General features: G+C 47.3%; 1 protein-coding gene across 3 annotated transcripts in view; it reads left to right on the top strand.

Annotated features, from left to right (window-relative positions):
- The window catches only part of OCRL (OCRL inositol polyphosphate-5-phosphatase), a 53,970-nt gene extending 40,071 nt beyond the window's left edge, over positions 1–13,899 (top strand). For 2 of the 3 annotated variants that reach the window (XM_072123167.1, XM_072123165.1), the window contains 13 exons: positions 173–360; positions 709–820; positions 2,572–2,681; positions 3,796–3,931; positions 4,203–4,313; positions 4,433–4,598; positions 4,710–4,945; positions 6,311–6,334; positions 8,635–8,751; positions 10,164–10,248; positions 11,761–11,888; positions 11,967–12,078; positions 13,219–13,899. In XM_072123167.1, the coding sequence (XP_071979268.1) occupies positions 173–360; positions 709–820; positions 2,572–2,681; positions 3,796–3,931; positions 4,203–4,313; positions 4,433–4,598; positions 4,710–4,945; positions 6,311–6,334; positions 8,635–8,751; positions 10,164–10,248; positions 11,761–11,888; positions 11,967–12,078; positions 13,219–13,343 (1,650 nt within the window). In that variant the 3' untranslated portion in view covers positions 13,344–13,899. The remainder of the gene's footprint in view (positions 1–172; positions 361–708; positions 821–2,571; positions 2,682–3,795; positions 3,932–4,202; positions 4,314–4,432; positions 4,599–4,709; positions 4,946–6,310; positions 6,335–8,634; positions 8,752–10,163; positions 10,249–11,760; positions 11,889–11,966; positions 12,079–13,218) is intronic. The other variant, XM_072123166.1, reaches the window with a different exon arrangement.
- Positions 13,900–14,703: the final 804 nt, after the last annotated feature.

The following is a 14,703-nucleotide window of genomic DNA, read 5'->3' as shown; positions in this document are numbered from 1 at the left end:
AATGGACAATTTATGTTGGATTTGAGCTGAGGTTAAAAATCCTTGATGCCACTTGTCACTTGCACCCCCTACCTTTATAGAGCTGTGTCATGAGATCGCTACACGTTATTGTTTGTTACAATGTATCAGTGCAGTGACTGTTATGATATAACACGTTGTGTTACCTTTGCAGGGTAACAAGGGCGGCGTGGCCGTGCGCTTTGTCTTCCACAACACGTCCTTCTGTTTCGTGAACTCTCATCTGGCCGCTCATGTGGAGGATTTCGAGAGGCGGAACCAAGACTATAAGGACATCTGCGCCCGACTAAACTTCTACCTCCCGGAGCAGAACATCCCCTCCCTGAACATCATGAAGCACGAGTATGTAGAAACATGGCGGCGTATGCTCTGCCTCCTCTATAGAAATGGCTCTGCATGTCCCTATGACAACTCTTCTCTGTCTGTACTTTTGTAATTTTTTTTAAGGCAATTTCCACGAAAACAAGTTTCTTAAATATACTCAGGATAACAAAATAACACATTTTCTAATTTACTGTTATTAACAAAATTACAGCATTTCACATATATAATTCCAACCTGTCTCAAACAGTCCTGGTGTATACAATTTTGGTTGTTCCTGGATCCGATCAAAAAATCTTCTGACTTCTCATTAATCTAAACTTCCTGGCACATTCAGCTTTGTGGACTTTTCTGTGGTTTCCCCTGCAGTGTTGTCATCTGGTTGGGAGACCTGAACTATAGGTTGTGCAAGTACGACGCCACCGAAGTGAAGGGCATGATCGCCAAAAATGACATCATCACCCTGCTCAAGTTTGATCAGGTAAGCGGGGGTGGAGGGTATCCAAATACTGACCTCCCCTCCTCCTGAGCCGAACCTGGCACTGCTCTTTCCTCCTCCTCTATAAGGACCTGACGCTACTCTTTCCTCCTCCTCCTCCTCTATGAGGTCCTGACTCTGCTCTTTCATTCTCCTCTTTAAGGACCCTGGCGCTGCTTCCTCTTCCTCTATAAGGACCCTGGCGCTGCTTCCTCTTCCTCTATAAGGACCCTGGCGCTGCTTCCTCTTCCTCTATAAGGTCCCTGGCGCTGCTTCCTTTTCCTCTATAAGGACCCTGGCGCTGCTTCCTTTTCCTCTATAAGGACCCTGGCGCTGCTTCCTCTTCCTCTATAAGGACCCTGGTGCTGCTTCCTCTTCCTCTATAAGGACCCTGGCGCTGCTTCCTCTTCCTCTATAAGGACCCTGGCGCTGCTTCCTCTTCCTCTATAAGGACCCTGGCGCTGCTTCCTCTTCCTCTATAAGGACCCTGGCGCTGCTTCCTCTTCCTCTATAAGGACCCTGGCGCTGCTTCCTCTTCCTCTATAAGGACCCTGGCGCTGCTTCCTCTTCCTCTATAAGGACCCTGGCGCTGCTTCCTCTTCCTCTATAAAGACCCTGGCGCTGCTTCCTCTTCCTCTATAAGGACCCTGGCGCTGCTTCCTCTTCCTCTATAAGGACCCTGGCGCTGCTTCCTCTTCCTCTATAAGGACCCTGGCGCTGCTTCCTCTTCCTCTATAAGGACCCTGGCGCTGCTTCCTCTTCCTCTATAAGGACCCTGGCGCTGCTTCCTCTTCCTCTATAAGGACCCTGGCGCTGCTTCCTCTTCCTCTATAAGGACCCTGGCCCTGCTTCCTCTTCCTCTATAAGGACCCTGGCGCTGCTTCCTCTTCCTCTATAAGGACCCTGGCGCTGCTTCCTCTTCCTCTATAAGGACCCTGGCGCTGCTTCCTCTTCCTCTATAAGGACCCTGGCGCTGCTTCCTCTTCCTCTATAAGGACCCTGGCGCTGCTTCCTCTTCCTCTATAAGGACCCTGGCGCTGCTTCCTCTTCCTCTATAAGGACCCTGGCGCTGCTTCCTCTTCCTCTATAAGGACCCTGGCCCTGCTTCCTCTTCCTCTATAAGGACCCTGGCGCTGCTTCCTCTTCCTCTATAAGGACCCTGGCGCTGCTTCCTCTTCCTCTATAAGGACCCTGGCGCTGCTTCCTCTTCCTCTATAAGGACCCTGGCGCTGCTTCCTCTTCCTCTATAAGGACCCTGGCCCTGCTTCCTCTTCCTCTATAAGGACCCTGGCGCTGCTTCCTCTTCCTCTATAAGGACCCTGGCGCTGCTTCCTCTTCCTCTATAAGGACCCTGGCGCTGCTTCCTCTTCCTCTATAAGGACCCTGGCGCTGCTTCCTCTTCCTCTATAAGGACCCTGGCGCTGCTTCCTCTTCCTCTATAAGGACCCTGGCCCTGCTTCCTCTTCCTCTATAAGGACCCTGGCGCTGCTTCCTCTTCCTCTATAAGGACCCTGGCGCTGCTCTCTCCTCCTCTATAAATACCTAATGCTGCCACCTCCCTACTCTATAAGGACTTGACGCTCCCCCTCCTCTATAAGGTCTTGGCTCTGCACCCTTCTCTATGAGGACCTGACTCTGTCCCCACCTTTTTAAGGACCTGGTGCTGCCCCCTCCTCTGTAGGGGCCTGGCGCTGCCCCCTCCTCATCTTTTTTTCATTCTCTTTGTGAATGATTTGTTTATTTATTTCCTGCAGCTGAACATCCAGCGAGAACTGAAAAACGTCTTTGCTGACTTCACAGAAGGCGCCATCAGTTTCATCCCAACCTACAAATATGACCCTAAAACTGACCGATGGGATTCCAGGTAAACAATGGGGGGAGATAAAAGGTGGTGCAGACCCCTCACCTAAGAGGTAGAGAAGTAGCAGGTTTCTGGTGGATTCTACAGCAGCGTTAATAGTAGGGAAGGCATGGGGAACAGAGAGCACAGAGCACAGCAGTGCGAGGAGATGCCCCATCTCCCAGTGCAATTGGAGAAGCTCCAATCCTGGAATATAAATCCATATTTCACAGTCTCGCTGCTACTACTACACACTCATAGAGGAATTATTACACTTAACGCTGGCTGCAGTTTCCATGGTCTCACCTGCTGACAGGATCCCATTATACCCCCATATAATCCCACCCATAGCTGAGGGGCGTTACATATATATTTGCTACTGATACAATCCATTGTCAGCTAAACCATTTCATATATTGGACTGATACATTGCAGCAAACTATCAGTGTGGAAGAGAGAGTTACTGCTGAGTATCTTGCTCAGATATAGTTATAAGTGAAACAAACCCTCAGCTGTGAGCAGTGATGGCCTTGGTCAGGAAGTAGTAATTATGAAGGTCCTTGCAGTCGTCTCTCCAGTCCAAGCACATGAATGGGATCTCTATAGTTTGCACAGTTTGTGTTTGTGGAAGTTAAGTTATTTTGGAGGGTCATGTGTGTCCCCTGAGCAGAACGAATCGTACAGTCCTGTCCGGATCTCACACGTCTGCACCACATTCCAGTCCTATGAAAGACACAAGACGCTAATTCACCAATCCTCGCGTGCCCCGTGCCTATGTCCCTGATCGTCCAGCAGGGGGGATGGCGGCACTTGACCTTCCGTCCTGTAGGTGTAGCAGAGCTTAACGTGTTGTTCCAGACCTTATCAGGCCGGTCCTCCAGTGTATACAGGCCTCCTGCACCCTAATTCCTTTCACTTTTCCTCACTGTGGGGGAACTTGTGCCACATAGAGGCTAAAACATGGATTGTGTGGTGGTTAGGGCCATGCAGATCTTTGTGATTCGGGGGTCCTGGATCTCCCTGCCATTATTCTCTTCTCTTATCCTTTTGCTTTGTGTCTGGTGTTGCCTGTGGAGGCGGCACAGTCCAGGCACAGTCTCTGGCACCCGCTGATCTTGTTTGTCTTTCCTCCTTGCAGTGGTAAGTGCCGGGTGCCGGCCTGGTGCGACCGCGTCTTGTGGAGAGGAAGCAGCGTCAAGCAGCTGAAGTACCGCAGCCACATGGACCTGAAGACCAGCGACCACAAGCCGGTCAGCTCTCTCTTCAGCATCGGGGTGAGGACTACAGACATTATAGGATATTCTGGATCATCAGATTGTGACCCCGGTACAATGTATCAGCGCAGGAGAGATCTTCGCTCCTGTTGTGTTTAGCTCATAGATGATTGTGGTGATTGGATACAATTGTAAAAAACTGTAAGCACTGACAAGTATGAGATTAGGACAGGTTACTAACCCGTACAAGTGGATGGTTCTATGGGGGAAGGCTGACCCCGATCCCAAAAAACTCTTGAACTCCTTTATAACCAGATTCCTTCTGTTACAGGTGAAAGTGGTGGATGAGCGGAAGTACAGGAAAGCGTTTGAGGATATTGTGCGGATGATGGACCGGATGGAGAATGATTTCCTGCCCTCCTTAAAGCTCAGCAGAACAGAGGTGAGAGGAGCAGAGATGAGCAGACCCTGGTGGCTGCGTGCTGGCCACGTCCCCGTGCGGCCTGCTGGGTTCCTATTAACTCCTCATTTCTGTTTCATCTCTCCCTTTCTGTCTTATAGTTTAAGTTTGAGCAAGTGCGATTCCGGCAGCTCCAGAAGGAGAAGTTTTACATCCAGAATGACGGTCAGGTCCCCTGTCACTTCTCCTTCATCCCAAAACTGAACGATTCCCAGTACTGCAAACCCTGGCTGCGAGCTGAGCCCTGCGAGGGCTACCTGGAGCCAAGTAAGTGATGGACCTACCGGATATATATCTATCTATCTGTATTCTCGATCTTATGCCCACATCTTGTATCTCTGTCGGGTTCTTGCACTGATGTCTTCTCTCTGGTTACAGATGAGTCGGTGGAGATCAGTCTGGATGTTTATGTCAGTAAGGACTCTGTGACGTTACTGAACTCAGGACAAGATATGATTGAAGATATCCTGGTCCTCCACCTGGACCGAGGCAAGGACTACTTCCTCACCATCAGCGGCAGTTATCTGGTCAGCTCCTTCGGGACGTCCCTGGAAGCCTTGTGCCGAATGAAGCGGCCGATCCGGGAAATCCCCGTCACCAAACTCATCGACCTGGTGAGGACTCCGTCTTGTGTGATGTCATCCGTCTTATGTGATGTCATTTTCTACGTATTTATGGTCTAAGGAGCCTCCACACGTAGAGTGGTAATAAGACCAGGTAGTCCTCCTGTTATTATTCAGTTGGTGGAAACTTGTTTCCTTCTATTTGTTACAATTGTATTCATATGAATTAATAATTGTATTTATCTCCATGTCAGGGAAGGCTGTGGTGACATTGTTAGATCTGTCTGGCAGCTCTCTCAGCCTCCTCCTGTGTGACATGGACATCCGGCTCCACAGCTCTCATCCCACCTTACACCTAGACAGATTTACTGCTCCTGAATGTCAGAGGGTTACAAGTCCACGTTACTTGTTGCTCAGTGTCATAATGGTCTAATTTATCGTAAAGTGAACCTAAGCTTTTTACAAAGTCCACATGAACCACTAGTGCAGTTGCTGTATTTTCCCATTATGTGACTTACATTCTTCATTGTTTAGCGGTTGTTCCCTCTGTAGCCTCCATGTGTGATTTTGAGTTATTTCAGAGCTGTAAACCATCTGCTATGATGTCTCCCATACACTGAAAAGGAGAAGAGTATCTGCCCCATGACTCTCTTCTGTCTTTCTCAGAATCCTCAGTAGGATCATATATTATAGAGATGACTGACCTGTACTGATGGGAATAAAACACTTGGGGTGAGATAGAAACTTCTTATCTCCAGCAGCCTCTGTCTGTGTCCCTGCACACTTACTTACAAGCATCAGCAGGTTCATATAGGACATTATAGAAAAAGCACTGACCTGTACTGAAAGGAATTGGTGAGAATAAAACACTTGAGGTGAGATAGAAACTTCCTATCATCTCCAGCAGCCTCTGCCGTTGTCCCTGCATTCTAAGAAGCATCAGCAGGATCATATAGGACATTATAGAGAACTACTGACCTGTACTGAAGGGAAATGAGCAGAATAAATCTCTTGGGGTGAGATAGAAGATTTCTCTGATCTCCAGCGGCCTCTGTCTGTTACTATGTGTCTCCTCTCTCCCCTCCCCTCTCCATAGACTTCTGTGAGTCCATTCTGTGTTGCTCTTGCCAGACAGAATCAGTCAGTATGAGAGAGGTGGGGAGAGAAGCTCTTTCCTCGGATAAGATTTTATTGTATAACTTTTCATGGAGTCACTTGTGCCATTGATGTATACAGGGTTATTGTGAACATTGACAATAGTGGGGTATCCTGGGGACGGCTGAGTGGGGCCACACTTTACCCCATCATTGCCCCCATAGATTTCTGTGATGTCCGCGCTCCGTGTTCACTCTTCCTGTTGACGTTTCATTGATGTGTTTCTCCTCTTTTCCTCCACTGCTTCCCCTCTGCTCATAGGGAGAAGACAACTTCTCAGAGAAGGTAACTGCTGCCCCTGGACCTTCCCCTCCGCTCCTCACCCTTTGCCCCTCGCCCGCTGCCCCTCGCCCGCTGCCTGTGTCTTATAGCGACTTGTGCCGAGCCTCATAGTCACTTTGCTTTCAGCTTTGTTAATCTTGTAGTTATATCTGTTTTAAAAACAACTTTTGACTGGAGGGAGGGAAATAGTCACCATGCAGACTGCAGCCAGTGTTATGTCTTGTCCTTACACTGCTGTGTTCTGTGCTCTCTACAGCCAGTGTTTATGTATTGTCCCTGGAGAGATGTGTGTTCATACCTCACACTGCTGTGCTCTGTGCTCTCTGCAGCCAGTGTTATATATTGTCCCTGGAGAGATGTGTAATCAGACCTCACACTGCTGTGCTCTGTGCACTCTAGAGCCTGTGTTATGTCTTGTCCTTGGAGAGATGTGTAATCAGACCTTTGTGTATGTTGTTAGTAGCAGCAGCAGGACTGTGATATATGGGTATATGGTCCTGGATTGTAGCTTGTTAAAATGCACAGTCCTGCTGCTACTAACATCATACACAAAAGTCTGATTACACATCTCCCTGGGACAATACATGAAACCGGCTGCAGAAACCACAGAGCACAGCAGTGTGAGGATAAACCCCCAGTGCACTTGGAGAAGCTACAATCCTAGAATATATATTCTTAGTGTGTGGTATGATTACACATCTCTCCAGGGGCAATACATATCCCTGGCTGCAGACAGCACAGAGCACAGCAGTGTGAGGTCTGATTACACATCTCTCCAGGGACAATACATAACACTGGCTGCAGACAGCACAGAGCACAGCAGTGTGAGGTCTGATTACACATCTCTCCAGGGACAATACATAACACAGGCTGCAGAGAGCACAGAGCACAGCAGTGTGAGGTCTGATTACACATCTCTCCAGGGAAAATACATATCACTGGCTGCAGTCTTCATGTTTTTTAATGCTGAGGGTTTTTGTTGTCCTTTAGTCAAAAGTTGTGACAATGAGATTTACTGTTGGGTGAATTGTGGAAACTTTATTCTGCCGGTGCCGGGGCTGCGCCATAAATGTGATATATATACAGTATCCGTGCACATGTGATCCTGTATCTATTATATGTATCACTTAGTATTTATTATTTTGTTCTTATTGTTTTGTCACGTCTGTATTTTCTCTTAGTAGAATTTAGCATTAATGTTTTATCCGGTTTGTGTTTATTTTTTTCTACTCTGCAAGTTTTTTTTTTTCAAAAACTTATTGCAAGATTTGACAGCAAACAAAATTGCGAAAAGGGAAATGAGAAAATGACAATCTGATCAGATGCTTGTGATAAGCGGCAGAGACGCCTCGTACTTAACCAGTCTCTGCCCCTGTAGGATTACATTGTACAATTCTTGTGATGGGTCATGGCAGTCGCCCCCCTCTGATCTGCTTGTTATCCCCTATTCTGTGGACACTTGATACAGGATGGGGAGAAACCTGTCAATCAGCCGTAGTCAGGAGGGGAGAAGTCAGCGTGGAGCCGGCTCATCGCTCTTCTCCCCATTCTGGCAGCTTGATGGTAATAACACAGCTGGATAACACCACAAAGCCGGATATTATGTAATTTTGCTTCCTCCTATTTATAATCCAGAAGTTTTTCTGATCCTCCATTGATCATCCGGAGTAAGATCTGATTTTTAGTTGCCACCCCCACAATATAAAAGATGCATCAAAATCAAAACTTAGAAACTAATAAGTAATAATATAAAGAGACACAACCAACCTAACGATGAAGGTCGAGATTCTGAACCACCAGGATCGGAGTAAGATAAAAATCCAGAAAAATCATGAGAAAATAAATATAAACTCAAGACGTTATTACTGAAAATCATGGTGGAAAAAAAGTGGGGAATTTAGTATTGGAAAAATATCATCTACGTCCAATATTTAGTCTGATCAAAATATGTGAGGATAAAATTAATCCTAATAACAATATAAATTCTGTGTATTCCCAAATTATTGAAAGGCGTAAAATACTCGCGGTTTGGTATTTATATTCCTACATTTCCTCATTATTTTTCACCTGTTTGGTTCCTATCTATAAATTTATTTTTATTCATATTTTTGTGGAGTCTTGAGTTCTGACCTTTTATTTGAAACCCAATTTTCCGCACTTGCTCTGACCCCGGACATGAGGTCGGTTGCTGTTCTGTACTTGGTGTCTGATTCTTGTACAGTCCGTGTCTTCCCTCTGTGTATGATTCCCTGGTACAATCATCTATTCTATAATGTACATAATAATGTATTCCTCTTCCTCAGGAGAAAGCGGTGCTGCAGATGTCAGAGGAGGTGGACGGTACTACTGACAAACCCCTGAAGATCCCAAAAGAGATGTGGCTGCTGGTGGATCATCTGTACAAGAACGCCTGTCGCCAGGTATGTGCTTTCCTGCCCTGAGAGAATCCTGCTCCGACCTTACCTGCCCCACAGGCAGTCCTGCTTCGACCTTTCCTGCCTCCCAGGCAGTCCTGCTTCGACCTTACCTGCCCTGAGAGAGTCCTGATCCGACCTTACCTGCCCCTCGGGGAGCCCTGCCCCGACCTTGCCTGCCGTGTGAGAATCCTGGTCCGACCTTACCTTTCCTGAGAGAATCCTGGTCCAACCTTACCTGCCCTGAGAGAATCCTGCTCCGACCTTACCTGCCCTGAGAGAATCCTGGTCCGACCTTACCTGCCCTGAGAGAATCCTGTTCCGACCTTACCTGCCCTAAGAGAATCCTGCTCCGACCTTACCTGCCCTGAGAGAATCCTGCTCCGACCTTACCTGCCCTGAGAGAATCCTGCGCCGACCTTACCTGCCCTAAGAGAATCCTGCTCCGACCTTACCTGCCCTGAGAGAATCCTGCTCCGACCTTACCTTTCCTGAGAGAATCCTGCTCCGACCTTCCCTGCCCTGAGAGAATCCTGCTCCGACCTTACCTGCCCTGAGAGAATCCTGCTCCGACCTTACCTGCCCTGAGAGAATCCTGCTCCGACCTTACCTGCCCTGAGAGAATCCTGCTCCGACCTTACCTGCCCTGAGAGAATCCTGCTCCGACCTTACCTGCCCTGAGAGAATCCTGCTCCGACCTTACCTGCCCTGAGAGAATCCTGCTCCGACCTTACCTGCCCTGAGAGAATCCTGCTCCGGCCTTACCTGCCCTGAGAGAATACTGCTCCGACTTTACCTGCCCTGAGAGAATCCTGCTCCGGCCTTACCTGCCCTGAGAGAATACTGCTCCGACTTTACCTGCCCTGAGAGAATCCTGCTCCGACCTTACCTGCCCTGAGAGAATCCTGCTCCGGCCTTACCTGCCCTGAGAGAATCCTGCTCCGGCCTTACCTGCCCTGAGAGAATCCTGCTCCGGCCTTACCTGCCCTGAGAGAATCCTGGTCCGACCTTACCTGCCCTGAGAGAATCCTGGTCCGACCTTACCTGCCCTGAGAGAATCCTGGTCCGACCTTACCTGCCCTGAGAGAATCCTGGTCCGACCTTACCTGCCCTGAGAGAATCCTGGTCCGACCTTACCTGCCCTGAGAGAATCCTGCTCCGACCTTACCTGCCCTGAGAGAATCCTGGTCCGACCTTACCTGCCCTGAGAGAATCCTGCTCCGACCTTACCTGCCCTGAGAGAATCCTGCTCCGACCTTACCTGGGTGGTCTGTGCGCTTTCAGCACGGGATAGGCAGAACAGCCAGGGATCACATGATTTAGTTTCCAGATTTTTAAGAATTAGGAAGGAAACCCCTTCATCCAGCCCTCTGATTGGTCACTTCAGGGCTGTTCCCTTAACGTTAATTTTCTTGCAGGAGGATTTGTTCCAGACCCCAGGAAAACAAGAGGAGCTGCAGCAGATCATAGACTGTTTAGACACCAGCATCCCAGACACCATCCGTATCCTTCCTTGTGACCAGACATGGAATGTTCTAGATAATTTAACACAGGGTTTAGAAATACCAGAATAACCTTTGCGCTAGTTAATGTCATATAGAAAGAGCCTAGTAACAAGCATATACGTATGTATTCAATTAGACATTTATTTTGCATATATATTGACAAGGGGCAATGCGTTTCGGGATGTGTTACCCCCCTCGTCAGGTCCAATACAGGCAGTCCCCGGTTTACGTACAAGATAGGGTCCATAGTCGAAACTGTATACTTTATAATTGTAGATCCAGACAAAATTTTATTTTGCCCCAGTCACAATTGGAGTTTCAAAATTTTTAGCTGTAATTGGACCAAGGATTATCAATAAATCTTCATTACAGACACCTTACAGCTGATCATTGCAGTCTGGGGCTATAGTAACATCCAGAGAGGTCACCAGAGGTCACAGTGGGCAGAGGGGTCCGTCTTTAACTATGGGTCATCTGTAAGTCGGGTGTCCTTAAGTAGGGGACCGCCTGTAAATAGTTCTGTAACAATGAGAAGATATAGTAAAAAAAAACAACAATGTTGGATGTAGTCATATGTACATAATATGCAATTAGGGAGACAAAGAGTAATAGAATCCAGTTGAGTAAAATGGATGAAAAGATAATGAAAAGGTGCGGATTCATATAAAAAGTCCATAAATACATGTGCATAAGATAGTAATCAGATATTAAGTCCATAAATAAATTCATTAGAAAATTCACATGCATAAAATAGTCATCAATTTAAAAGGGATGTGTATAAAAACAAAGACATTTCATAGTTTCTATATATTGTTCATGTATTATAATATAGGGATAGATATTGTACTGACCAGTCTAGATGCTTAACAATGCACCTCTGCGGCCTGATGCAGAGATTGTAGATGGGACGTGGGTGTCAATATATAGTGAAGGTAAAATATTGTTAGTTGATGATCGTACTGACCGGAGTGGAAGGTTTCTACAGGGGATGTATTATAGTTTATACGGTTGAAAAAAGACACGTCCATCAAGTTCAACCAAGGAAGGGAAGGGATTGGATGAGGAAGGGATTTATAGGCAACAATTCTATATAACATAACCATCAATGTTATGTAATAGGCACCTAGACCCTTCTTAAAGCTCTCTGCTGTCCCTGCTGTGACCAGCGCCTGAGGCAGGCTATTCCACAGATTGACAGTTCTCATAGTAAAAAAAGCCCTGTTGCTTAGTAGGAAAAAGTTACTCCGGTTAGAGGTTGCTCATGCGTCTGGTTTGCTGGAATGTAAGGGTAAAGGCAGTCGCTTGTTAGTCCGTGGGCTTAAGGCAGGCTATAGGTTTTGCAGCCATTAGTGTGCATGAGTAGTGACTGTATCCAGTCATTATGTGACTTGTAGTCTTCCTTTCCTCCAGTTACATCTTTGTTGCTTATCAGGAATTTGTAGATCTCTCTGGTCACTCCACACTCCCCTCTCCGATACATTGTTTCTTGTCCCTTAACCATTCCCCGCAGCGGGAAGCAACCATTCTGTAGCGGAGGCGCTGCTCATCTTCCTGGAGGCGTTACCAGAGCCGGTCATCTGCTACGAGCTCTACCAGAGATGCATCGACTGTTCACACGACACGCGCCTCTGCCGGCAGGTATGGGTGGGGCATTCAGGAGGGACGCTGCTTAGTTTCGTTCCTCATTTTTAAAACTGCCCCCTCCCTCCTTAATAGGTGATCTCCCAACTACCACGATGCCACCGAAATGTATTCCGATACCTGATGTCATTTCTGCGGGAGCTGCTCAAGTTCACTGGTGACAACAACCTGAACGCCAGCCTCATTGGTAATTACCTAGACGCAGAGCCCCCTGCAGGGCGTTACAATGTGTCAGTATGACTGCAAGCCTTCAGCGCTGGGATGGAGAACAGTATATACACAGAGACATGATCCATGGTAACAAAACCTCAGCTGTGCAAAAAGTTCTCTACTCACTGGCAGCAGGCAGAGATCTAAAAGATGAAGCTTATGTATTAGAGTGCATTGTTAGCCTCTGATATGTTAGAACTTATACAGGATCCCCTTAAAGGGGTCATCCACTATCAGAAAATAATTGATATGGTTTATGTAAGGAAAAGTTCTACAATTTTCCAAAATACTTTCTGTATCACGTACTAAAGGTTTTCTAGATCTCTGCTTGCTGTCCTGCTATAGGAAGCTTTTATGTTTACTTCCAGTAGATAGAAATCTGTTCATGGTCACACACAGGCGCGCGGCTCGTTATATCACACGGCTCTGATTACTCCCTGTGATACTAACGAGCCGCGCACCTGTGTGACCATGGTCAGATTTCTATCTACTGGAAGTAAACATAAAAGCTTCCTATAGCAGGACAGCAAGCAGAGATGTAGGAAACTTCTCTTACACAAACCATATCAATAATTGGCTGAAAGTGGACGACTCCTTTAATGGCTGGAAACCACTGGTTACATTGTATCCACAGATTTAGTGCTTGTTAATCCTGCAGTTAGGTCTGGGGCCCCTAAACCGCCAACAATGCCTTCATGTAGATGGGGTTTAGAGTCCCAAACCTCTTTACGTTACCTGCATTCCAGGGATTCCAGGTAGTAAAATTGTTGGGGATGCAGAGACTTCAGTGCGATCTGACCCCCACTGCACGACACCTACTGCCTCACTACACTGCACATGTGCCCATTGTTCAGAGGCTCGGGTTACTGACCCGGTCCATCCTGTGCTGCAGCCCACTTTGTACTGATGTGGCCCACATTCTACTGACCCGGCCCACCCTGTGCTGCGGTTCACTTTGTACTGACGTGGCCCACATTGTACTGACCCGGCCCACCCTTTGCTGTAGCCCACCACCTGCTTTGTTAGGAATTGACTAAAAAATTTAAATTCTAAAACTATTATATCAACATTGTTTATCTTCTATTAACCCCTAACACTCAGTTATTTCTTTTTGTAGCTACTGTTTTCACAACTCTCCTCCTCCGGCCTCCGCCAAACCTAGTGGGAAAGCAGACGGCGAGCGAGCGCCAGCGGGGCAGCACTTTCATCCTGGGGTTCCTGCTGGCCGGTGATGAGGAATGAGCCATGACCCCCCTCCCCCAAACCTGGACTTCTGATACGGAGGATAATACACGGAGCAGGACTGGGGAGGGGTCCCCATCACTGCAGAGTCAGGGAGAGTCCACCTGTCCCCCTCTCTGGGGGGGCAGAGCCGTAACGTGCACATGATGGGGGTCAGGCACGGGTCGCCCCCTGGGATGGACCTTTCCCGTGTTGTCACTGGTGCCATAGTCCGTGTCCATTGGTTCTTATTTAAGTGCCCTTTCTCCATGTAACGTATGAGGTGACTGTGTCCACTCCCGTTTCATTGTATTTATATCCTCCAACATGAAGAAAAAAATCTGCTCCTGGGAAAAGCTGGGTGACCCGGCAAAGAATTCAGGTTCTGAAGACCATCCATCTTTCCCAGGAGCAGATAAAACTTCTCATATACTTGATAAGAGGCTTCTATTTGCTGGGGATTCTTTTCATGTTTTGGGATTTAGTGCTCTGTTGTGGTTTTTCATGTTTTTCACATTTTTTCTTTCTTTGCCCAATCACCTCTATGAGCTCGGACATTGAGATAAAACACTAGCGGCTTCCTTGTCCTGTGCTCTTCCCTGCAGCGCCTCCTTAGCGTATCCCGGATACGCTAAGGACGGAGCAATTTTACATCTATTGTGACGGAGGTAGCGCTGATTGGACAGATATATTGTAGATCTATTGTGACGGAGGCAGCGCTGATTGGACAGATATATTGTAGATCTATAGTGACGGAGGCAGCGCTGATTGGACAGATATATTGTAGATCTGTTGTGGCAGAGGCAGCCGCTGATTCGACAGCTGTATTTTAGATCTATTGTGACGGAGGCAGCCGCTGATTGGACGGAGCAATTTTACATCTGTTGTGATGGAGGTAGCAGCTGATTGGACAGATATATTGTACATCTATTATGATGAAGTCAGCAGTTGATTGGACGGATCTGTTGTGATGGAGGCAGCAGTTGATTGGACAGATATATTGTAGATCTATTATGATGAAGGCAGCAGCTGATTGGATGGATCTTTTGTGATGGAGGCAGCAGCTGATTGGATAGATATATTGTAGATCTATTATGATGAAGGCAGCAGCTGATTGGATGGATCTGTTGTGACGGAGGCAGCTGCTGATTGGACAGATGTATTGTAGGTCTGTTGTGACGGTGGCAGCAGCTGATTGGACAGATATATTGTAGATCTATTATGATGAAGGCAGCAGCTGAGTGCATGGATCTGTTGTGATGGAGGCAGAAGCTGATTGGACAGATCTATTGTACATCTATTGTGATGAAGGCAGCAGTTGATTGGACGGATCTGTTGTAATGGAGCCAGTACCGTTTCTGGTACACGAGCGCCATAGTGT

This window comes from Engystomops pustulosus, chromosome 9, assembly GCF_040894005.1.
Source record: "Engystomops pustulosus chromosome 9, aEngPut4.maternal, whole genome shotgun sequence".
Taxonomy (NCBI): Eukaryota; Metazoa; Chordata; class Amphibia; order Anura; family Leptodactylidae; genus Engystomops; species Engystomops pustulosus.
This window is presented reverse-complemented; position numbering and strand designations above follow the sequence as displayed.